The sequence below is a fragment of the Phaeoacremonium minimum genome (genome assembly GCF_000392275.1).
Source record: "Phaeoacremonium minimum UCRPA7 unplaced genomic scaffold PA7_03_scaffold_330, whole genome shotgun sequence".
In the NCBI taxonomy this organism is placed as follows: Eukaryota; Fungi; Ascomycota; class Sordariomycetes; order Togniniales; family Togniniaceae; genus Phaeoacremonium; species Phaeoacremonium minimum.
The window spans coordinates 129,297-153,021 of record NW_006921234.1 but is presented as its reverse complement, the minus strand read 5'-3'; the positions used below and the strand labels follow the sequence as shown (position 1 = coordinate 153,021).

The following is a 23,725-nucleotide window of genomic DNA, read 5'->3' as shown; positions in this document are numbered from 1 at the left end:
ACTTCAAAAACGTCATCGTATACGCTGGCCATGTTGTTTGTTTTCTGTGTGGAGTTAGTATGCTTCTGCAAAATTGGAAGAAAATCAGAACTCACCGAAGAACATCAAGATAATTAACACCATGATTGTAAAGGCCAACCAAATGACCGATTAATGGGATGTTGGACTTGGCAATCGGTGGTTCTTTCCCCTCTACAGTCACTCCAATGGAGTAGAACCATAGAAAGAGAGCAGCAATAGTCCCGACAAAAAAAGTTGCAAACCCATGATCGAGGGGAATGCTTGTGAGAGAAAGCAGGGTGGTGGAAATCGCCATTCTTGATAGCTGCAATGTGCGTCTTGGGAAACAGACTGTTGTGTTGTATGATGGGAAGGGAAAGGGGGGGCCTTGAGAGTAGTCTAGCAGTCAAGCCAAGAAGCAAGCAAGCAGCTAGCTATCAAGGTTTGTTGAGCCAGACTTGCGCAATATGTTGTGAGGTTTGCAAGCTGTTTGCCAACCAATGTTATCAAACGCGAGATATCAGACCCGACGGGGTTGGTCTGATGCAGTAAGGCGTAATGCAGTTCTGATTGACCAATTGATAGGTCTCCGAATTCCAGCGATGCCTCCATTAGATTGTGAAGGAAGTGGCGCCAAGTAAGATCTGACTCATCTTCCAAGACTTCTCCCGTTTGAGTGGTTCTCGCGTCGTACGGCAGGGAGGAGCATTGGACAAGCTCCTGTTTCCGTGTCTCCGCCTTGACATCTTGACGCCTCCCTTGATATGTGACTTGTCATCACGGTTCCATCCGACGCTGATCGTCATCGCAATCGAGAAGCTTATCATGGACAATAACAATATCAATCAAGCCAAGACGCAAGTCGGACTCGGCAATGCAACGTCGGGGCAGGCAAGAAGGAGGCTGATACACTAGCAAAGCCTAACAACACGGCGGCTTCTGCCACGCACGCGGGTGCGTTCCTTGGCTGCATGCTTAGCTCTGGCTGATATGCTGTGTCAGCGCTTCCCGTCCCTCCCTTGTCTTACTCTTGGTGTGGAATCGGTGGCGCCCTTCTTGTGGGTGGAGCCCGTGGGATGTCCCATGCATGCATATAAGCAGCTCGGAGCGTATGCACTTATCCACTTACACCAGGTATGCCCGATATTGGCATGCATCTATCATCTCCCACAGCTTGGACCCCCTGGATCATCTTCGTCCTAGACACCTGCCATCCTGGGGTTTTCGCTATCAATTGTCTTAGAAGATCACCCTTGTGCTGATCCTTGGCAATTTGTTACGAATGAGGCAAGAAGGCTATTGTTGGATTGTCTGCAGCCTTTCTCCCATTTCGAATTGTCTTTTTCCTTGCTGAAGAAGACTTTCGCTCTTTGTTTCTGTGAGTCGTGCTAGTGACTGAGATTTTGCACTTCATTCGCATTACGCAGCAGAGATATGGGTGCTGCAAGCCTTGCAACCGCGTCCGTTGTTGGCGCGGTGCTGTTTTACTCCAAGCTGTCTGGTAGCTCTTACCCATCCCTACTCCTCTACCTTGGAGCTGCCTCTCTGGCCGAGATCGCCGTGTATGTGGTCTACCACAGCCTAGTCTATCGCTGGTTCTTCTCTGCTACCAAGAGTCTTCCTCATCCGAAGGCAAGTTTTAGATAAATCTTCTTCTAATAAAACTATAAGTCTAATTCATACAGAACACCCCGTTTGTCTTGGGCAATCTGGTTCCTTTCTTAGCCGAGCCATGGGGATTCCCCTTGGCTCGATGGCAGAAGGCCATCCCCACCACCAAGAGCGGATTCTACCGAGTATTCTTGGGACCTTTTGATTATCTTATACCCAAGAGTTCCCAGGCTGTGACTGCGGTAATGAGCCAGCCATACGTGTTTGAGAAGCCAGCTGCTGTTCGTGATGGCCTCGTCGTGAGTCTTGGAGTTGGTCTGGTAGCAGCTGAAGGAGATCAACATCGAGTACGTACCTACAGCTTCAGAATTGTTCATGTTCACTAACATCCACCCAGAAACAGAAGAAGCTTCTAACTCCCATCTTTGGTCTTAGTCGCAACCGCCGTCTAGTTCCTCAGATGTGGGCTAAAGCACAAGTCTTCGGCCAGAAGCTGGAAGAGATGGTAAAAGAAGCTGGTGGCCCGACGGTCATCCTTGTTCATCCTCTCACTATGGCTGCTACTCTAGACGTCATTGGCTCGACTACTCTCGGCACTGACTTTGACTCGATCAGGTATCCTGATCAGCCAATCCTCCAAGCCTACCAAAAAGTCTTTCCATCTCTTGAGAATCAAAATGCCTTTGAGAGATTCGTCGGTGCCACTCTTCCTGCCATCATCTCCCCTCATGTGCTTTTCAAAGTTCCTCTGAGACCTATTCGCGAATTCCACCAGGGCATGGCAATGTTGAAGGAGTACTGCACCAACCAAATCCGACTGAAGAAGAAGGAGATTGATGCTGGCGGTGCTGATGATGTGGAGCTTAGAGAGAAAGGTAATGCATCCCATCGTGGATCCAGTTGTATGCTGACAATGTCAACCTAGATATTCTATCCGCTATCATCGCATCTGGTTTAACGGACGAGAACGAGCTTCTCAGTCACCTATTGACTATTCTTGCCGCCGGGTAAGGTGCTTCGCTGACTGGCTTCTGACTTTTGGCTAACCTATAATGTACATAGCCACGAGTCCACCGCAATCACTTTGGCTTGGGCTCTGTTCAAGCTCGCTCAAAACCAGGATGTCCAAGAAAAGCTCCGTGCCGAAATCCGGGAATCCCTGCCTCACATGGCCTCGGAAGTTCCGACACTAGATGAGATCAACGGCATGAAGTACCTTCGCTGCTTCCTCATGGAAGTCTTCCGCCTGTACCCTGCCTTCCCTTCCATGATGCGCGAAGCAGCTCGTCCGACTACTGTCGGCGATTTGCAGATTCCCAAAGGCAAGCACATCATGGTCAGCCCTTATGCGGTCAACAGGTCCCCCGAGCTGTGGGGCAATGATGCCGATGAATTCCGCGTCGAACGGTGGGAGGAGTCGTACAATGGCGGGGCCAAGACTTCGCAGGCGTTCTTGACCTTCTCCAGTGGCCCACGTATCTGCATTGGCAAGGACTTTGCCACTATTAGCTTGAAGGTATTTCTGGTGGTTCTTGTATCCAAGTTTAAGTTTGAGGAAGCGATACCAGGGTATCACCCTCCAATCCAGAAAGGCACTTCGTTGAAACCTCAAGGGTTGAAGATCAAAGTCGGTATGTTGTAGTAGAGCAGATTAACAACAATCACGGATAGTACTTGATATCTATTTGCTATTTACAATATTGTTCCTCTTGGTATATCAAAAATTTAAATAAATGTGCTGCTAGAGGACGAAACTATGGTTTCAAAAAGGGCAAAATTCTCTATTGTCTATCGTTGTCTATTCTATAAATCAAATCTGCTTTTCCGATTCCTTCCTTGGAGTTAATGCCACCTTTGTGCCATCGCCAGTCGAAAGTGTTATGGACCACCTCTCTACCCATGGGCCAGCACTTCTGCTCTCCAATGAATCAAATTCCTGGAGAGTTCTGGCCAAAATATATGTCATCTCTGCCAGCGCATACATTTGTCCCATGCACACCCGCGCGCCAGCACTGAAGGGAAGATACTCCCAGCGAACGCGTAGATCGTCCCATCGCTCCGGTCGGAATTCATTCGCATCCTTGCCATAGATGTCTTCGCGGCGGTGTAAGCTGTAGGTCGAAAAACTCACCAGTGTCCCACGCGGCACCAACACAGGAGCCTTCCCGTCCGGACCACCGCCTCGAGGAAGCGTAGTGTCCTGATTAGCTGAACGAAACAAGACGGGCACTGGTGGGTAGAAACGCATGGCTAATGATGGCAGTTAGTACTTGTTGAGGTAGGATAATGGGACAAATACTCACTTTCGTCAATAACATGCTTGTGATATGTGAGTTGCTTCAAGTCATCATACGATGGGATCCTCCCATTTAACATCTTGACCTCAGCTTGGAGTTTCTCCCATACATCTGGTCGACGAGCAAGAACATAGAACAAGCTGCTGAGGGTGTCTGCTGCGGTATCTCGACCCGCAAGAATTAGTCCTACGATTTCGGACCGAACTTTCTCAAGATCATCTGTCGCTTCGAGCAAGTCGTCCAGGAAAGTCCCCCTTTCCGTGTCATTGAAGTGGCTAGATTTCTCTGCCACTTTGCTGTCGCGGGCTTTGAGAACAAGATGATCCACGTAGTCATGGACTTCTTTGCAAGCCCGCTCCAATTCTGGGTCTCTGTAGAAACGCAGGAAGGGGCCCTTGGCTGCCATCCTTGTCATTCGCGTTTGAGCCTCCTCGAGTGACTTTGCGAATTCTCGTGGCTTAGACCCGGGCTCACTCAGGAGACTTCCGATATGCTCATTCAACATGAAATCCAAGATGTTGTCAAGAGTCAGGGACGCAAAGAGTGGTTGTAGATCTACAGTAGACCCATCCTTTGGGATGCAAGCGAAGAAGTTCTTGATGTGAACCTCAAGGCTTTCAAGGCTTGTTATCCGTTCCTTGACTAGGTGAGGTCGGACCAAAGTCTAGGAGAACATTAGTTGGTTGATTCACGAGCTGTGAGTATTGCATGCCTACCCTCCCATGTTTCCAGACTGCACCATCGGATGTGAGGATGCTATCTCCAAGCAGTGGCCCGAAGATCATCTTCTTGCCACTGTTGAAATGCTCTACCTGGGTAGATAGAAGAGCCTTGATATTCTCGGCCTCGATGGTAGAAATGAAGTACTGGCCAACGATAGTCCCTGAGAAGGTATTGCCTAGCTCGCGGAATCGACGCTGCGTTGTTTCCATTGTTCGCCTCTGATAGCCCATTGCCATGTCCTCCTTGTAGAGGCCATAGCCGATGATGCGCTCCCGCTGAGGGATTCTGGCCGGTGGTTTACAGCCATTTGCATTGGCAAACTGCCTCAACCTCCAGAGCCTGATGCCCTTGGAGATAATCCAATATGCCACAAGACCTACCAGGGCTAGAGTGACTGTCGAGTACATCTTTCGGAGTTAACCTAGGAAGCTGTGTGTAAGCTTGCAGGGAGCGACGGATTACTTTACGATGCAACTTACACTCTGTACAAGACTATTTTCTTAATGCACCGGAAATGAACGAAACGAATCCGTGGGCCAGGCCTCGTTCTAATCTTGGTATGCTTACAGATATTGATGGCAAAGTTTGGTACTGATGCAAGGTAAAGTGCAATTAGTGGAGGAATGGATCTGCATGGTAGGCTTTTGAGGTTGCATCGGTACACAAGGGCGATGAGTGTGCCCATGTCAGCACTATAAGCATACAAGCATCATCCTCGCTCGAACACTCCATCAGAGAATTTCCCATGCAGTGGACAGCGTATCGGTTGGTGCGTATAGATGCTTATCGATGATTACGCAGTTATTTGAGATAGGCGAGCCGTCCGAATGTGCATCCATCCGAAGGATCTCGGACTTCAGCCGGCGGGCTGTGGTGCGGTGCTGCGTCGTGTTAGTGGCCGGGATATCGGGAGTCAAGATAAACTCGTGCATATCGGCCGTCTTGTTGCATTTATCGCAATAACTTCATAACTGCATACTCGGATGCTGCACTCGTCCTCCGGCAGCCAACAGCGCAACCGCCACCCTAACAGGCAAAGACGCTCGCGCCTCTCCCGTTCCAACAGGCGCGCTGAGTCGTTGTCTTGCCGCAGGATAGGCAAGTATCCGCACTGAAGCAAGCCCCCCAATTCTGACCGCTGTTCCCACTCCTGTTTCTCTCTTTCCATCCTCTTCACATTCTCGAGACGTCTTGTCTTGTCTTACAGCACTCTTGTCTCTTGTCTCCTGTGACCTCACCCAGTCGCGTCACGGCCGTTTGAATTCGAACGGTGGCTGATTTCGTCTTCTAACATTCGCAAGAGATAACTTTGCATTGCATCACGCCAGCGCCAGCCTCCTGCTTCCCTCCTTCGATTCGCTTCGACTTGAGTTGTGTTTGTTGAGACGCTAGTTGTTAATTGTACGACTGTCAATATGAGCTACAATGCTACCAATCCACCTCCGGGCATCGATCCCGATACCTGGAACAAGCTGCTTCACATCAGAGAAGGCTGCTATCCGCATCTTGTGCCCGGCGTCAGAACAGACTATGGCTACCGCCCGACATTGGCGGCAGGTATTGTCTTCTGTGCCCTCTTTGGCATAGCTTTGATTGGGCACACTATTCAGATCGGCCGGTTCAGAAGATGGACGTCCGTTCTGTTTGCCATCGGCGCAACGAGTATGTCACTACTTTCGTTTCCTTTGATGCCATCAAGTTGGGATGTGTCTTTTCGGTCGTTATCGACCCAATGATGGCCATAGTCAAATGCAGTAGAACCGTCAACTAATGAGTGACTCTCCCTCTCAGCCGAAGCCATAGGGTGGGCCGGACGCACCTGGTCAGCCAAGTGCCCCTACAACCACGATGCCTTCCTGATGCAGATCACGACGCTCATCATCGCGCCGACCTTCTTCGCCGCGGGCCTGTACGTGCTGCTCGGCACGCTGATCACGCAGCTGGGCCGTGAGACGAGCGCCCTGTCGCCGGCCATGTACGCCATCGTCTTCTGCACGTGCGACGTGATCTCGCTCGTCGTGCAGGCCGTGGGCGGCGCCCTCGCCTCCAACGAGTCCGGCAAGATTGACGGCAACACCAAGCCCGGCACCAACATCATGGTCGCCGGCATCGCCTTCCAGCTCGCCACCATGACGCTCTTCGCCGGCCTCGTGCTGGATTTCCTGCGCCGCGTCCGAAGGCGCGTGCTGCCCCGCGCGGTGAAGCTCGTGCTGCTTGCTCTGGCTGTGTCGTTTGTCATGATTTACATTCGCAGCATCTACCGAACGGTCGAGCTGGCTCAGGGCTGGACCGGCTATCTGATTGAGAGGGAGGGCTTCTTCATCGGACTGGACGCCGCGCTCATGTTTGTAGCTGTTGGCGTCTTCCTTATCTTCGACCCTGCCTCTTTGCTGCGTCGCCAGCCAGTTCCGCAGTCAACGGATAGTGCGCCTTCTGGAGACGAGGGCAAAGCATCCGCTACGAGGTCATCTGATTAGCTTAAATATGTCAATAGAACGTAGGGATGGGGTCTGTCTTAAAACAAGATTGAATGTAGGAGATAAGACAAGACGGTGTTGTATTTAAGATATTGCTCCTTTATACTTGCTTTGGTCTTTCAAAAGCGGGTCATAGTCATAGTCATGGTCCAATTTAGTCTTCAATTGCATTCTGCCAATTTCCCCACGACACTACAATATCTATCGAACCATGTCTATAGAACCTCAAAAGACCCAATTCTTACACATTAAGTGTTGATGCCGGCTTCTGCGGCTCCATATTTATAGTCACAGCACTAGAAGCCCCAGATTCTGCAGCGGGTAGGTCATCCGTAAGAGGGTTAGTCGAGTTGACTTCACGGACTTGTCCCTTGTTCGGAAGCGACCCTCGGTCTGTGATGCCCCCTTTGAGCCTTGGCCAGGGCAGCACAGTTGAGAATAAGAAGGCCAGAGCCGCCCAGACATTGGCGAGAATCAATCCAGTCCGGATTGCCCTGCTGAATGCAATGATTACTCCAAGTTGGGCGACTGGTGAGAGCGGCAGGGTGACCGCTCGTTGCCCACTCAAAATAGCCCCTAGCTCTTCTGGCGTCAACGACGGAACGCCCATGAGCTCTTTACGTAAGGAATGGGTGAAGATAGCTGTAGCCATCTGTACTGCCACGGCCCTGAAAAGACGTTAGTAATTCTCACTCATAGGTAAATGAATGAGTAGTACTCACGCGCCGACTTGTTGTATCATTCTTGTATAACCTAAAGACGTGGCAAGCTGGTGCTTATCAAGGGCTGCACGTGGATAAATGATCTCTGATAGCCAGCTCATGCCCACGCCGAAGCCAGCTATAGCCTCGTAGCCAACAATCTGCGGGATGCTGAAGAACCTCGTCAAATTGACGAATAGCGTAGCTGCTACCAGTAACATGGCACAGCCCACAAGCCCGAAAGGGTTGAAGTAGGGGACAAGTGTAGAGACAATTGAGAATATGAATGTGCCCAGAGCCAACGTGCCTGCCAGTGGAAATGTGAGAAATCCACTGGTCCTCGGTGAAACACCATTGACTTTCTAAGCGATGTTAGCAGAACGATAATCGAATTATTCGGTCTTATCATGGTCGAAGATAGACATACCTGAAGGAGGAAAGGAAGAAACAATATCAGTACAGCTACACAAGATAGGGCTGACAGGAATAGACCAGCAGTAGACCACACGCTTCTGTTCAACATAATCTTTCGATCGAAAATTGGCTCCGGGGCCCTCATTTGCTGTATGATGAGAAGAATGAAAGAAACTCCGCTGATTGCAAACATAGCAGGAAATCGCCCGCCAGACCAATTATCAGTCTGGCCGAGCTGTATTCCCAAAATGAAGGGTGTCAAAGTCAGAATGAGAAGACTCGTTCCGAGCCAGTCGAGCGACTTGAGCTTCTCTAGAAATGGCAAGTCATACTTTTGACCACGGAGATCTGGTCCTCCTGCGAGCATGGCAACAAGAACACATATCAGAACAATAGCCAAAACGGGAAGATTAATCCAGAAGATCCATTCCCAGCCGAGAGACTGGGTGATGGCACCTCCCATGATAGGCCCTACAACAATGCTAGAGCCTGGTAAAATTTGTCAATGAGACTAATTGACGCTCGAGATAGACAAATTACTTACCCAGTATGAGGGAGAAGGCACCCATTGACAGATTCTGCTTCTTAGACTCGGGCAGCAGTGCCAATAGACGAAACCCCCCGAGACTAAGGCCAACGGCACCAATGCCAGAGATTGCTCGACCACATATCAGTTGTGGTGAGCTCTGTGCAAGTGCAGATACAAGACAACCAGCTATCACTCGTTAGTCTGACCACCAATGCGAATAGAGTTGAAAGACGTACCAACGAAAATCAAAATAGACGAGATATAAACGCTAGAGAAGGAATACATAGAGTACAGTTTGTTACACGTTGGGTGAAGAACGCATTGTGGCAACAGATATGCAGAGCCATAAGCTCCCATATCATGAAGAGCATGAAACTGAGCCACGATAGTAGGCAGTGCAGGCTCTAGATAGAAGGTCAGAATAAGTCCACATGAGTGTAGTCATGATCACTTACCAACAATTGACTGATCAAGTCCCACCTATTACATCATTGTAAGTTAAAGTCAATTGGCAACATAGTTTCACGATCCTTAGTGCAAGGTTCAACTCACTAGAAAGCCCGCAGCTGCCAACGCAAACGTGATGAGAGCCTTCCTCCATGGCTCCAGGGGTACATCCAAGTCGCATGTCGGTGCGCCTCTCTTGAAGAACCGCGTCCAATTCCGTCCGCTCTTCTCGGGCAAAGGCTCAGCTGCAGACATTGAGTACGAGTAGGGGCTTCTGCTTAACTGACTGCCTCTGTACTCGTTTTGCGCAGTTTTTAAACGATCATACCGGAGGATACTCTGCGTCGACTCGGAGCCAAGATGCTCTCGACTCTCTGGGCGCAGTGATAGCGAGTCGACCTCACGGCCCAGACTTCTTGAGGAGTCATCGCATGGCACTGACGTCCGAGACTCCGTAAAGCCGCTTCGCCTAGGTGACTGCTTGATTGGCGAGTCGAGCGAGATAACATCCATGGTTGCTTTTTGGGTGGGATGGGAGAAAGGTTGCTGCAGGTAAGCATCCGCGGACCAGGGAGTGGTGTAGTGTAGGGTAGGGTTCGTATGCGCGTGTGTGTGCCTTCCAACCTCGCAATATGCTCCCAAGATGAAGCTTGAAGGAGTGATTGAAGATCCAGGACCAGCATTAGGGTATCCAGCAAGGCCTAGACAGATGTCAGACGAGGCGAGAGTCACTTAGGTTCGGATACGACCCCCGCCACTCTTAGACGCAAGCTTGGGCTTGAAGAAAGCTTCCTGCCATGTCTGCTAGTCTGCTAGTCTGCTAGTCTGTCTGCCTGGCACCTGCCACCTGCCATTCGGCACGCCCTCGGTGCTCAGCCCTGATAGGAAGCGACGGCCCTTGTTAAGGAGCCATTGTCTTGCATGACGGAGCAGGTCGCCGGGGCCCGGAATCTGTCGGCTTCCCAAAGCAGAACAATGGAAAAAGCAAATCTTTCTGGATGGAGGAAGGAAGGGATGACGGCATGGTGGAGGGAAGGCGCGAAGGGCACGACATTGCATGTCAGCGCTGCCCAGCCCGGCCTAAGCCTAGCAAACAATCCAACCATGACTAAATGTCCATACCTACCTAGGTAGTGATAGAGGGAGATGGGCTAGAACTCAGCCCTCCAACGTGTCCCATAGCGCCATGCAGCCCAAGGCACCTTCGCAAGGTACGACGAGTCGGGTCAGCGCGTTCGTTCCTTCCCACGCATCGAAACATTCCGGGAAGGAAGGGATCTGCGAGAAGGGGGTGTTTGCTCATTCGTTTTGGGGGGGAGGGTGTGTGGTTAAGGCTCATTAAGGTATGAGGGTAATGAATGAGATGAGATGAAGGAGGGCCGGGGAGAGATTGGCTACGTACGAAGTGCAGCAGAAGATGCACTAACACCTAAGCTGATGCAGACCTCAGAATGCTACCTGTCAGATATGCATCAATCGAGGTCCTGGCCCGTGGGGGCATTGCTATCTCTGATACATGCACTTTAGGGTTAGATGCATCGGCTGCTGGGCACGGCATGCCTAATTGGGTAGGATGATGAGCCGCTAGCAGCCACCAAAAGCCACCCGGGAAAGCCCTAGAGACAGGGAGCGTTGTGCTGTCAGATCGCCTGCCGCTCACTAAAGGGCCAGTCCCGGCGCGAAGTGGATGGGTGTGGATGGCACTAGGACCAGGGGATGCCAGCCACTGCGTCGCACTCGCACCACCAGCTGGCACCGGGGCGCCAGCCAGTTGTTGCCGGGTATTGGCGTGCCGATACGAACCCCCCCTTCAAATGCAGAGGCCCTGAGCTACTGCTCCGTCGAGCCGTCATTATTTTATCTCCCGCAGTTAGCCACATCCAGATGTCACTGGTCTGAGACAGGTACTTCTCCCTCGAGTCGCCCCTATTTTGAGTCTACCTGGGACCATGCACACATCAACTGAAGTGACACCATCTCCACCAACGCCTATCAGATCCTTTCCCCATCCCATCAACCACCATCTCCAGGGGCATTCCTGCATGTGCCGTATGTGGCGCACGGGAATCAATACATTTCTAGTTACGACTCGCTACGTACTTGTGTATGTGTGAATATGTTTGTGTAACGCGCTCGTGAATGAAACCTTCCCGCAAACTCTCCGTCCCCATTGTCTTGACTATCTTGTCTTGCCTCGTCACTCCACCAATCACCGTATTGCGCGCGACTTCAAGCCCAACTCCAGCTCTGCTTCAACCCAGTTCGGATGGATTGGGGAATTTATTGACCGAATGTATGCATCCTCTTGCCTAGAACTGGCAAGATGCGCACTCGCATTAGCCCTGCGATGGTGTTATCAGGGATCACCACACGCGCAGCTCCAGCACGCCTTGCCTTTATTGAATGACACGCTCCGATTCCAGCAACCAGTATCTCACATACCTCACATCCATGTTTAATCTATTCCATTCTATTCCGGGCGGCTTATCTCAGTCAGTCTAGAAGACAAGGCTCGGTAGCCTCTCTTACCTGCATCTACTACTCCCGGATGACCGCCTTCGTGATTGCTCCCGCTGCTATCTAGAGGCTTCGTGTCAGCTTCCTACCGTAACGCCGCCGCATCCACTGCCGGCCGGCAGGCAAACAGACTGACCGACCTTCCATTATCGTTGCGGCATCATGTCTCGCCCATATTTTCGCTTGTCCTTGCCCTATCGGCATCGACATCCGCCTCCGCTTCTCACTCCTGTGACTGACTCACGTCTCTCGTCTGTCTCATTCCAAACCTCTCTGATCGTCCCGGGGCAGCAATCTCCCTGAGACTACTCCAAGACTTCTGCTCTCTTGGCCGCTGTCTTCTTCTTCAGTCCCCCGGCCTCTCCCACGCTCGTAGCGTAGAGGAACAAACCCACGTTGCTCAGTTCCAACTCGTCCCGTCTTGTCCATCCTTTTGTCGGTCTCTGTGTCTATCTTCCAAGAGATGACGACCTCAGCAGCAATGCCCGCCATGTCCTACCAGCAGCTGCCTCTGCCCACGCTCGACCGCCCCTTTGGCGTCGAGCTATGGCCCCTTTTCGACAAGGCCTTCACGGCCGTCATGGGCTATCCGGCCGAGGACTTCAAGTTCACTCCTGGAGAGACCCCTTTGTCGACTCTGAAGGAGTCTTCAACCTTTATCATCTTATATTATGCTGTCATATTTGGAGGTCGAGAGTGGATGAGAGACCGCAAGCCTTTCAAGCTGCAGCCGGTGTTTCTCGTCCATAACCTTTTTCTCACGCTGGTCAGCGGCGGGCTTCTGGCTCTCTTCATTGAGCAGCTACTCCCGACCGTTGTCAGGCATGGCGTCTTCTACGCCATCTGCGATGCCAATGGCGGTTGGACAAAGCCGCTGGTGCTGCTGTATTACGTAGGACAACATCCGCAGCTCAAGGCTTGAGTCAAGTAACACTAACGGCTGCCTTAGCTGAACTATGTGACCAAATACGTCGAGTTGCTGGACACAGTCTTCCTCTTCCTCAAGAAGAAGCCCCTGAGTAAGAACTTTGTATCCCCTGATCGTACCAAAGTCTTGACAGCTAAGGGTGACAAGCCTTCTTACACTGCTACCACCATGGTGCGACTGCATTGCTATGCTACTCCCAGCTAGTCGGCCTCACAGCCGTCTCCTGGGTGCCCATCGTGCTCAACCTGACCGTCCACGTCGTCATGTACTGGTACTACTTCCAGAGCGCCCGCGGCGTGCGCGTCTGGTGGAAAGAATGGGTCACGCGACTGCAGATCATCCAGTTCGTCATTGACCTCGGTAAGTTGATTCAACACCAGGACCTACAACTCGCATTTTACAGAACTAACACGACCGGCAGTGTTTGTGTATTTTGCTTGCTGGACGTACTTCACCAACACGTACTGGCCGTGGTTGCCGAACGCGGGTGAGTGCGCCGGCGAGGAGTTCGCGGCCATTGCGGGCAGTGGCATCCTCAGCTCGTATCTGGTGTTGTTCATCTCGTTCTATTTTGCAACGTATCGCAAGAAGGACAAGGCTGCGGTGCTGAATGGGCCGAAGATCATGCCAGATGAGAAGCTGATTGGTCATGCGAACGGAAACGGTAAGGCGAGCGGGGCGTCAAAGACTAATGGCTCGACGAAAGGGCGCAAGGTGTGAAATGACTTCTCTGTTGTTGCATGTAGAATGTGTGTTGCAGAGCGAGGGCTCATAGTAGGTAATAGCAATGAGAACTTGTTGTCTTCGTCATAGCTTCCTTGGCCAGATGCGACCAGCATAAGCTCCCCATATGCTGAATCGTAATTCGTGAACAGTTTGAGCCACAGCCACTCATGTGTGGTTCTTGCAAGTCAGCAAATATTACAAAATGATTGCAAACCTCCTTTGCGTGCAAATCCTGACTTTTTACAGAGGTGCTGAAGTCACGAGACCAGAGATATCATGCAAAGCGAAGTTTAGCCTAAACTCACCAAGTCGAGAACTCATCTCCCTATTCGTAGCCGGCTCGAAAATAGCCTTTTTGGTCCACTGGCACATATCCAAATTCAACCTCTCCAGTGGCTGAGTCTTCATGCAGTTATCATTGGTTTGCTTGCCGGTAGGAAGAGTTTCACAATTGCCCCTGAGGTTGTTCTAGCCTATAAACAATGCATGCCACTGTCTACAAATCGCCGAACTAGACCCGTGCGGCTTCATCTATAGTTGACCTGGTTTGATTAGAGTCTAGGCAACGATGAATGTCAAAATGATTGAAAAGGCGTTACTATTTTTGTGATGTAGAAGTTGCTGAATCACTATTAGGTCAATAGGCAACAGTTTAGGGTTATGGATAAGTGGTCAAGTGTCGCTCCGCGCAGATTTCTGGATAAGTCGGATACTGGAAAACTTCCATAATCTCAGTCCCTAGTATCAATTGAACATAAATTCAAGATGAAGTTCTCATTCTCCACTTTAGTGTTGTTGTTAGCAACTTTAACTTCCTCAGCTCATCTCATTCCTTTCGGCCTTGACGCTCGACAGAACCGGGATGTCAAGATCCAATCTGTGTCAATGTCAGGCTCAGGCTGCCCGTCCAACACTGCATCTGTTCAGCTTCTAGCAGATCAAAGGACATTTACGGTTATATATGACAAATTCGTCGCTAGTGCCGGACAAGGAACGACAGATGATGATTACCAGAAGCTTTGCGAGCTAAGAGTCCGATTTACACACTATTCGGGCTATGCTTTCAATGTGCTCGGTGTGACGCAGCGCGGCTTCAGTAAGCTACAACGTAGGGATACAGGAGTAGTTGATGTCAACGTTGGGTACTCTGAAGAGGATGAAGAAGTTCGTTTGGTTCTCCAATGTTATCTCCCTTAGGCCCTTCCCACACAAAGCATCATCTTGTGGACACTACGAAGATCATTACTAATGTATACACAACCTAGTTTCGTCGAACGATCCAAATAAATGGGCCAATCAACAATGATTATGTAAAGACGGATAACCTCACGGCCAGCAGTACGCATTGGTCGCCTTGTGGCACTTCGGGAGAGATCATTGTGACTATCGAGATCACTCTGGATGCGCAGGACCCCACGGGCGACTCGCAGCTGGCAGTATGTATTCTTTTTTATTACCGCAATTATAGTGATAGTGACTAACTATTGAGTTTGCAGGTCGACTCCACAGACTTTCAATTTGCGCATCCTCCATCAAATCCAGTCCAGGAGTGTTGATATAACGCAGTAGATAGGAAGAGACAAACATGAGGGCATTTGAAGTTTCTTCGACAGCTGCTCGCTGTCCGTTTGTGATCGTGAATAAGTGGAGAACTAGGATGTTGCATGGTAATAGAATTCGAGATAAGAAAGCGGTGGCCAATGATTTCTTCGAAATAATAACAGTAGACTCAGGCATTGTTGAGCAGATGTTCGTGTTTTCGCTGTTTCTTGCTTCATCAACATGGCGCCGGAGATATGTGAAACCGGCGAGTAAAGTAAAATGCTCTTGTTTCGATCTTGTTAACTAGACTTGAAACACGAATCGTTCTACTATATTCATGGCGCCCACCAGTGCAGGATACGATCTTGCATTTCCTCATTAGGAAATTATTGTGCATGAATACGCGGGCGCTAGTTTTCAGACCCCCTTTTTGCGCGCGCTAACAAACTTGCCAAGCGGATCAACCACGTCGTCAACCCTACTTACGAGTCATTTTTGGCAACTTCCACTGGTTATGCGTATTTCAACATCAAAGCGAAATGTGCGCGGATTAAAGCTAGATCTTATTTACCTCACGTCGGCTCAAGACTGCATGGCCTTTGAACGCCACCTTGTTTGTCTTTGGCTCCTAGTCCCAGCAATGAGCACCCCGGAGAGCACCGACAAGGACAGTAAGCGGCATAGGCGCTCCCATCGGAAATCTCGTCATGGATGCGTAGAATGCAAACAGCGCAAGATCAAGTGTGACGAGACATGGCCTATCTGTCTGAATTGTGTCAAACGGGATGTGCTTTGCAGCTCTCCCTCCCGTCCAGTGAACCATCCCGATACGGCAGCCAACGCAAATGCTAATCGTTCGGAAAATTTGTCGCACACTGCAAGAAGCTACCGACGCGGACTCCGATTTGTTCCATCCGCTTATAACTCTGACTGCCGTGCACCGGATGCCGGCAGGCGTTCCGGTGACCTGACGGCATCCGGCGACCGTCCAGTAACGCCGAGGCGGGTCATCTCGAACTTACAACTTCTGTGTGGCCAACTGAAGCTACCTGAAAGCTCTTCTCACCCGCTATCACCTGAACAATCGTCGTCCGGCCTGTCATATTTTGATCTCGAACTTTGGCATCATTACGTGCTGTTGACTTCGGGTACTGTTGCTGAATGGTCGAATGGCCCGGGGAACCACTTCTGGCGGGTGAAGCTTCCTGAAATGGGCTTCCAACATCCACATATCTTACACCTTCTACTCGGCCTCGGAGCCCTTCATAAAGCCCGTGTCAGTCCAGCACAACGCAGTTCACTACTTGCTCAAGCCGACGCCCATCATGTCATTGGCATGCGTGGTGCGACAGAGATGCTTCGAACTATCAATCTTGTGGACTTCCAGGCAGCATTCGCATCGACTATTCTCATCAGCCTGTTTAGTCTTGGGATGGGACCGCGACAGGGCGAGTACATAGGCTTTAGCGATGGGAATGAGGGCTCCTTTCTCACCTTCCTGCGCGGGGTACGATGTATTAACGAACTTCAACCAATCCGCGAACCTGACGACGGCGATGAAACCGAAAAAAGTCCACATGGTCCATATACTTGTGCGACCACCAAAGATGCCTCATATCTCGCTCACATGCAATATCTGCGCAGTATTGCGACCGCTATTACCGATCCGCTCGATACCGGTTCAGCAGAGGTGTATATCAAAGCTATGGATTCTCTTGAGCCCTTCCTCTCAGCAGCGTTCGAAGAAGGGTCCGGATCGCTGTCAGCTTCAGTCCCATACAGCAACGTTCCATTTGCATGGTTATACCGCTTAACAAAGCCATTTTTGGACCGTCTACAGCGGAAGGTGCCTCTTGCGCTTGCTATTTTTGCTTGTTGGGCTGTGGTTCTTGGCGAACTGGAAACATCATGGATAACGGAAGGATGGCCAGAACATATTGTATGTTCAATGTGCCAATTTCTAGATCCCGAACACAAAGACTTGGTGTCCTGGCCAGTGAAATGGATACGCCAAAAGTCTGACTGCCAGGAGTAAATCTTCTCAACAGAGACTCCGAGCATGGAGGCTTCAGTACAGCCCAATTGATGACGAAATGATACCGTAATATGTACTCAAATTAGCTCGAGTCTCTATCTGATCAGTCCCCTAGACGCCATGTTCCCTCTAATGTGGGCATTTTCTATATACAGCCGCATTTCCTCTCACATCCTTGTACTATCTAAAGAAATATGGCCCTCGGATAGTCGTTTTTGACGACGCATGAGTCGGACTAGTCGTCCCGGATGAACAATTCCGAGCATGGCCATGACGATGAACATTGGAAGCGCGTCAAAGACGTATACGAATGCCTCGTGAGAGATAATAAAGCCGCCCTCTCCTTGGAGATACTCGATCGATCGTACCACGCTCCGCACAATCATGAGAACCGTTACGAACTCGATGACAAAAAAGTACCTTTGCCACTTGACGATTGGGTCGGCCACGAGCGGCCTCGGTGAATTGCGTTGAATGCGCCTAAATGCATGCGAGCATGTGAACATAAAAAGTGCTAGAGCCACAAATTGGGTGATGAGGCCAGCAAGCAAAATGATACGAGCATTTTTGATAGCTTGAGGATCACCAGACGCGGGTAAGATGGAGCCTGCGAACTGGCTCGCAATGCAACCGATGTCGACGAGGACGTAGAGTTTGGTCATCCAACGGATACTGATGACAGAGTCACGTTGAGCATCGAGTGCGGTGATGATTCGTCCGAGACTCATATATACGGTTGCAGCGAGGAAAGGTGTCGCGGAGAGGAGTAGCACATTCTGCATGATGAAAGGTCCAGCCTTCGCAGGCTCATCAGATGCCATGACACGCCCATAGTAACCAAATATTTCAGCTTAGCTTGAAAGTCAGCTGGTCCGGAATCAATGATTGTCGAAGGGACAAAGTAACTCACCAATGCCACCGAGTAGGAAGGGAATAAAGAACCAAGCTCGATACCAGATGAAGTAGACGAAGTGGAGAAGAGTAGCAAGTGTGAATAGTGCGACAAATGAAAATCCTGCTGTCTTATTGGGTCGATATTCGAAGAAAACGATCTGAGTGCCATTGACTATGGGGCCAAATGGCCCATCCTCATCACTTATATTCATGGTAGGTTGAACTTGTATCGATGTCTTGTAGTTGTTGAATTAAAAGAATTGGAAATGTAGTTGATTAAAATGGTGAATGTGTTGGACAAAGAGAATACGACAAGGAAAAATAAACGCGAGCCCTCCCAGTTTACTCGTAGGTCACTCCTGAATATATGCATGTGGACTGAGGGTCACTTTACTATTTAAGAACCAGAGCCAGACCTGCACTGAGCCGCTTGATGCCAAAAAGCGTATTGTCGTATTTCCATTGCCTATTTGAGACGTGGGGCTCGTTACGTAGTCTGCCCTTCTGGTTGGTTCCACATAGGTGCCCGACAGCCATAGCTATCTGAAACCACACGCAAAAAAGGACCGCCCCTGACACTGATATTAGAAGAAATCTTCGTATACACGGTATCTGTAAGTCGTAGTTCCTACTCTCTACTTATTGTGGCGAAGTTATGACAAGTTGGATCTATGCTGTTGACTGATGCCCCTTTTCAAGATACAACAACTCATCCTGAAATCCTCCACGCGGAAAAGATCCGCTCTTAATCTAGACATTTAATAATACGATCATAATGCTATCCAATTCGTATATCCGACTTCACGTAAGCCGCACCCCTGATACACCTTTTCCATAGGAAACCTCCACCTCGTCTTAACGTTGGTATCATTGCCTAAGTCCTAAATGTTTTCGGCCTACTCATTGATAGCTAAGAACAAAGAGTATTTTGCAGGTCGTCTTTGCTTTCTGGTCTTCGGAAAAGTCACTTCCTTTCTTCCTGCGAAAATTAGAATCAAGCAGAGTCCTGAACACCCTATGCAAGATCCTGAGCAACCTGACCCACAGTCGCGGGACCAGTAGTGATGCTATCATAGCCAGCAGAACAGAAATATGCCCATCCCACGTTGTCCGATTTCAAGGTGTTGAGATAGGTGGCGAGAAGACTGGCATCGGCTATAGAACCATCGTAAGCTGCACCGGTGAAGTCGTGGACAATTACAGCAGCCAGAGGCTCGTATCCTGATGGGATATTAGCGCTAATTGTTGTCTGGCTCTGATATTGCGGCGCTCCAACGCAGTTCAGGCAACTCTCAAAGGCGATGACGATGTCACAGATGCTGTAGTACTCGGCAGGGGCTGTAGCACCAAAGTTGCAAATTGTTGTGATAGGGTTGCTGCCAAATGTCGTACGAGCAAAGGTAATAGCTTCGTTGAGGTAGGAGAAGTTATCGGTAGATTCATCGAAGAAGATTCCGTCCACCGCAATGTCTGCTCCTGTATAAGTGCTCCAGTCATGCCATTGAGTGATATTCTTCTTCAGCTCGTCCATCGAAGATGTAGCATAGTTCGTTCGGACATATCCAATTGTTTTAACATTAGAGTAAGCATTAAGTTGTGAGACGCCAGAAATGTAATTAGCATCGTTATCTCCAGGTAGACCAGACAAACCTGGGCCATTGTGTGGATCGACTACGACGCTCCAGGGCACACTAGGGTGTGCGGAGACAGCATCGAAGACAGGCTTCCAATTGGCAGCGCCGTCATTGTAAACTGCAGACGGGTAGACGTACAGGGGTAGAAGCACGCCAGTCGCAGAGGCCGAAGCCACGAAAGCCGACACAAAACCTAGGATCGACGAGGAGTGCATGATTAGAGTTATTGTGGGTTGATGGGGATGGATTTCCAACTCAAATCGCCGTAGGTATGTCTAGGCCAGCGCTTATATAGGGAACGCGTTCTCTTCAAGAACCAAGCTGGAAAAGCTAGACCAATCTCGCCATTTCCATAATGGATCCTACGGCAACACGTTAAGCGCAGGGTAGTGGAGGTTTCGGGGCTAGTTCCTGGGCCTGAAAATAACTTTAGTGGGCCAGAGTTGCTTAGACAGCTTACAACGTTACCTTAACCCCTGATTGACCAACTCCCAGGCATAGCAGCCTGCTAAAATGACCAGTTCTAGCATGCGCATGTTGATATTCAAGTACGAATTCTATTGAACTGGTTCTCCCGTGTATTCCATGCGAAAGACCAAGTGAGTAATACGGCAGAAAATTCAGTTTCCCAGAATTTATCGGAAAGCAACCACGAAACCTAGTTGTTACCGGAGCTTCTGACTTTCTTGTGTCATTCCTATGTGCAACGTGGGATGATGACTGTGCCTTGAAGCCGCAAGTGAGATGCTCAGTGTTTCGTTTCGAGGTGTGTTGCGTGAAGAAGTGAGCCTTTCATTCAGCTTGCAGGGCACAATCCCGGTAGTCCCTTGCTGTGCCGCAAAGGTTTCGTCCCATTTTGAACGTGGTGGACCAAATATTGCCTAGTGAAACCGCGAAGGATGGCTGTGCCGTTAAGATCTTGTTAAAATTACGACTACGCCGCAGAGGTCTTCAATGAAAGAAAACCCTCGTTCGGCGCAGTCGATTGCTGTTCTTCAGGTGCTTAGCGCCAATTGTGAAGTATGAGTCTGATGACAAGAATACAAAGACCGGACATACGAGGAACACTCGAAAAGTTAGGATCTCAATTAAATGGAATATTCAGGAAAGTAGTTGTACACTCAAGCAATGGTTATGGAAGAGTTTAAACACTGTGGGGGGCAATATCAAAAGGCTTTCCTTCGCTATGATCTAGAATTAGGAAGTATGAGAGCTTCTTTTCCATTATGCAACCTTTTGGCATCAAGAATCGTCTAATACTAGACTACAATACCAAGCTTCCTAAAGAGAATGCCATGAATATGGGGAAGGTAGCATCCAGGCGGTGTGTAATGGTGGGTCTACCCATGCGAGGGTGTAAAGTTGAATTTGTAGGGTTAGGATCGGCATTTACGAGTCGAACCGTGACTATGATACTTGATCTAACCAGTAAGCCGCATTATGGAGTTGAAGTGGTTGCATTGTTGCGCTTGTGTCTTATGGCTACCATACATTCCTTAAAGATCCACTACGATATTGAAGGCGAAATAGTGCCATAGAAAGGAGTACGATGACGCGACGTTGCGTTTATTGCTTCCTAGTGGAGGCAATCCTTCTACTAATATATAAGTCACCCAAGAAGGACTGTAGTTCTATCTTTCGTTCTTCCGCAAAAGGTGCTGTTCGACTTTTCAAGAGGAAGGATGATTAAGGCCAACAAAATGATACGGACACTGCAGCAGTAGAGACCAGAAAGAAAATCAACACTGATACCATTCTAATATCAGTTGGATATGAGTTAGTACGCTAGCTGTGCGGCCTCAGTAATGGCTTGAAGGTAGCATATCATGATTCAATGTCATCCCGGGGTAATTGTGCAGGACACGGTGATGCATGGCGTGTAGTCCCTGCCGAGAAGAGTTACAAAAAATATGGCACCATGTGACAAGATTATTGATGTTGAATACTGGAAACTAGCCAGACTATGAATCATCGCGTATAACCGCGGCCAATATATCCAATTTATAGCTAATTTTGAAAGCAAGAGTGAGTTATGTAAAGGCGCCAACCTCCATCGCTAGCTCATAGGTCACACAGATGAAGACAGTTGGAAATGATGGCACGAAAGACTTATCGCAATGATGTACTTCGCGTGTCTTCCATAATACTTGCTAGCTTCTCTATCAGCATCTTGTAAATTACATAGTAACTTATCATGCCTTTGCGGAATCACTAGGCTGCGGTTACACTGAAAATCAAAAGGTGAAGAAATACATTTCCATTATGGCTCCGGTGCTAGGTGAATGGCATATTAATATAATTGGCGAATGATAATTAGTTGATCATCCCCGCTTAATGCGCGGACTATATTCTACCGACACTACATCTGTCATGACTTGCCGTTGTCAAGGCGCAAGCTCAACCATTTTGCCGAGAAAGCGATACAAATATATTAGACAAAACACGTCAAACACTATGGAGATAGTGGCATGCAATCACCTACGGCTAAGGTCTTGGGTGAGGGGCAAATTGAATTTCCTCAACCATATCTCTATTTAGGGAGGGTTCTGCCAGTTTGTGTAAGGTATGTCATCGTTCTTGCCAAAGACGGCTGTACATCTGTGCTTTAAGCATTACGGTCAACATGCGTTTCTTCGCTACTGCAACTAATGTTGCGGCGCTGCTTCTGAGTGCAGGTATGCTAACGATTCACTCAGTCGATGGAGTTCATAATCTAATATCAAGCGTTTCTTCGGATCAGGCCAGGTGCGTGCAGAGGTTCAAGCGTTACCTGTTCCAACTACATGTAGTGGTTCGGGTAATCCTCGATTCTCTTATACCCTCGCATCAGGATGGTCGGTTGTCAAAGTCGCCGGGAATTTGAAGCAGGTGCGAACTATTGTGTGGGATCCCTTGGGACATATGATTGTCTCTCAAGCAACGAAAGGCATCTCAGTGCACACATTCGGCGCGGATGGATGTATCAATAGTACGACCATGCTCGCTGCCAGCGCTCAGCTCAACCATGGTCTTGCAATCACACCGGACGGAAAGACGCTCTACGCTAGTTCAGAACGAACTGCGTATTCTTGGGCTTATGACCCGGTCACGATGAAGGTTAGCAACCAGAAGACCGTCGTCAACGGGATGGACTCTGGAATCCATTCGACCAGAAATCTCATGGTTGTACCGTCGCAACCCAACATGGTGCTCCTGCAGGTGGGCAGCAACGCCAATTTCGACTACGCAGCTGCCGACAAGGCGACTGGTCGTGCGATCATCAAGATATTTGATATGAGTAAGGCTCCTGCAAGCGGGTACAACTATAAGACCGATGGTGAGGTCTTTGGGTACGGTCTACGCAATGAGATCGGCTTCGTCGCGGATCCGAACGGTGTCGTATGGGGTGTAGAGAATAGTGGAGATGTGAGTTGCTTTTCAATTGAATATAGGTTAAAGAAGAATCAAGCTCACATTCATTGCAGGATTTTACCCGAAGCCAAAATGGACGTCAAGTAGATATTCACAAAGATAATCCGGCAGAGAAGCTCAACAACCGTAAATTACTCCAAAACTACATTCACGTTGAATTTCGGGCTAACTTCTAATATAGTTGGTGATCCACTTAAGACTCGGGATGTCTGGTACGGTTATCCGACCTGCTTTTCTGTCTGGGATGCTTCCTCTTTCACGGACAACACGGCACTTAAGACCGGCAGCCACTTTGTGCTCAGTCCTAACAGCACCTTCAATGATGCAAGCTGCAACAGCAAAGCAACAGCACCGCGATTGACCTTCCAAGCCCACAGCGCGCCCATCTGGAACACATTCGATGCGGACGCCAAGAACATGTACGTGACGTTCCACGGATCTTGGGATCGCCAGCCTCCTACAGGCTTCAAGGTTGTGCAGATTCCGTTCACCAAGACCGCGAGCGGTGCATATGACCCGGTTGCCCCCGCGGACAGCATGAAGGGATACAACGACATATTTACTGCGAGCAATCCGTCATCTTGCACCGCAAATGGTCTGACGCAGAGCAATTGCGTGAGGCTCACAGCGGCATCCTGGGATCCTGCTGGACGAGGTTTGTTTGTGGGCAGTGATAACAGCGCGGAAGGAGAGATTTATCTTCTCACACAGAAGTCTTAGACGCTTGATCATCCTATCAATGTAGAATCTTTGAACCCAGCCCAATCTACGATATCATTTGGCACAATTTCGAACTCGTAGTTTACCTGAATCTTCTCAAAATCCTGGATTTCAACCTG

The 23,725-nt window shown here is 49.4% G+C and overlaps 5 protein-coding genes across 5 annotated transcripts; 4 read left to right on the top strand and 1 right to left on the bottom strand.

Annotated features, from left to right (window-relative positions):
- Positions 1-1,434: 1,434 nt before the first annotated feature.
- On the top strand, positions 1,435-3,215 carry UCRPA7_4211 (putative cytochrome p450 protein; the record flags this gene model as incomplete). The annotated part of the gene is made up of 6 exons (XM_007916773.1): positions 1,435-1,584; positions 1,686-1,958; positions 2,009-2,486; positions 2,537-2,618; positions 2,674-3,127; positions 3,180-3,215. The coding sequence occupies 6 exons, from the start codon at positions 1,435-1,437 to the stop codon at positions 3,213-3,215; spliced, it is 1,473 nt and encodes a 490-aa protein (XP_007914964.1).
- A 2,831-nt stretch (positions 3,216-6,046) lies between these two features.
- UCRPA7_4210 (putative rta1 domain protein) lies at positions 6,047-7,108 on the top strand (the record flags this gene model as incomplete). The annotated part of the gene is made up of 2 exons (XM_007916745.1): positions 6,047-6,293; positions 6,423-7,108. The coding sequence occupies 2 exons, from the start codon at positions 6,047-6,049 to the stop codon at positions 7,106-7,108; spliced, it is 933 nt and encodes a 310-aa protein (XP_007914936.1).
- Positions 7,109-12,197: 5,089 nt separating this feature from the next.
- On the top strand, positions 12,198-13,364 carry UCRPA7_4209 (putative fatty acid elongase protein; the record flags this gene model as incomplete). The annotated part of the gene is made up of 4 exons (XM_007916757.1): positions 12,198-12,608; positions 12,666-12,735; positions 12,849-13,004; positions 13,066-13,364. 4 exons carry the CDS (start codon positions 12,198-12,200, stop codon positions 13,362-13,364), a joined length of 936 nt encoding a protein of 311 aa, XP_007914948.1.
- Positions 13,365-18,856: 5,492 nt separating this feature from the next.
- UCRPA7_4208 (putative cell surface spherulin 4-like protein) lies at positions 18,857-19,690 on the bottom strand (the record flags this gene model as incomplete). Its single annotated transcript, XM_007916781.1, has 1 exon — positions 18,857-19,690. One exon carries the CDS (start codon positions 19,688-19,690, stop codon positions 18,857-18,859), a length of 834 nt encoding a protein of 277 aa, XP_007914972.1.
- A 2,408-nt stretch (positions 19,691-22,098) lies between these two features.
- Positions 22,099-23,606, top strand: UCRPA7_4207 (putative cellobiose dehydrogenase protein; the record flags this gene model as incomplete). Its single annotated transcript, XM_007916799.1, has 4 exons — positions 22,099-22,150; positions 22,393-22,880; positions 22,940-23,012; positions 23,068-23,606. 4 exons carry the CDS (start codon positions 22,099-22,101, stop codon positions 23,604-23,606), a joined length of 1,152 nt encoding a protein of 383 aa, XP_007914990.1.
- Between the last annotated feature and the right edge of the window lie 119 nt (positions 23,607-23,725).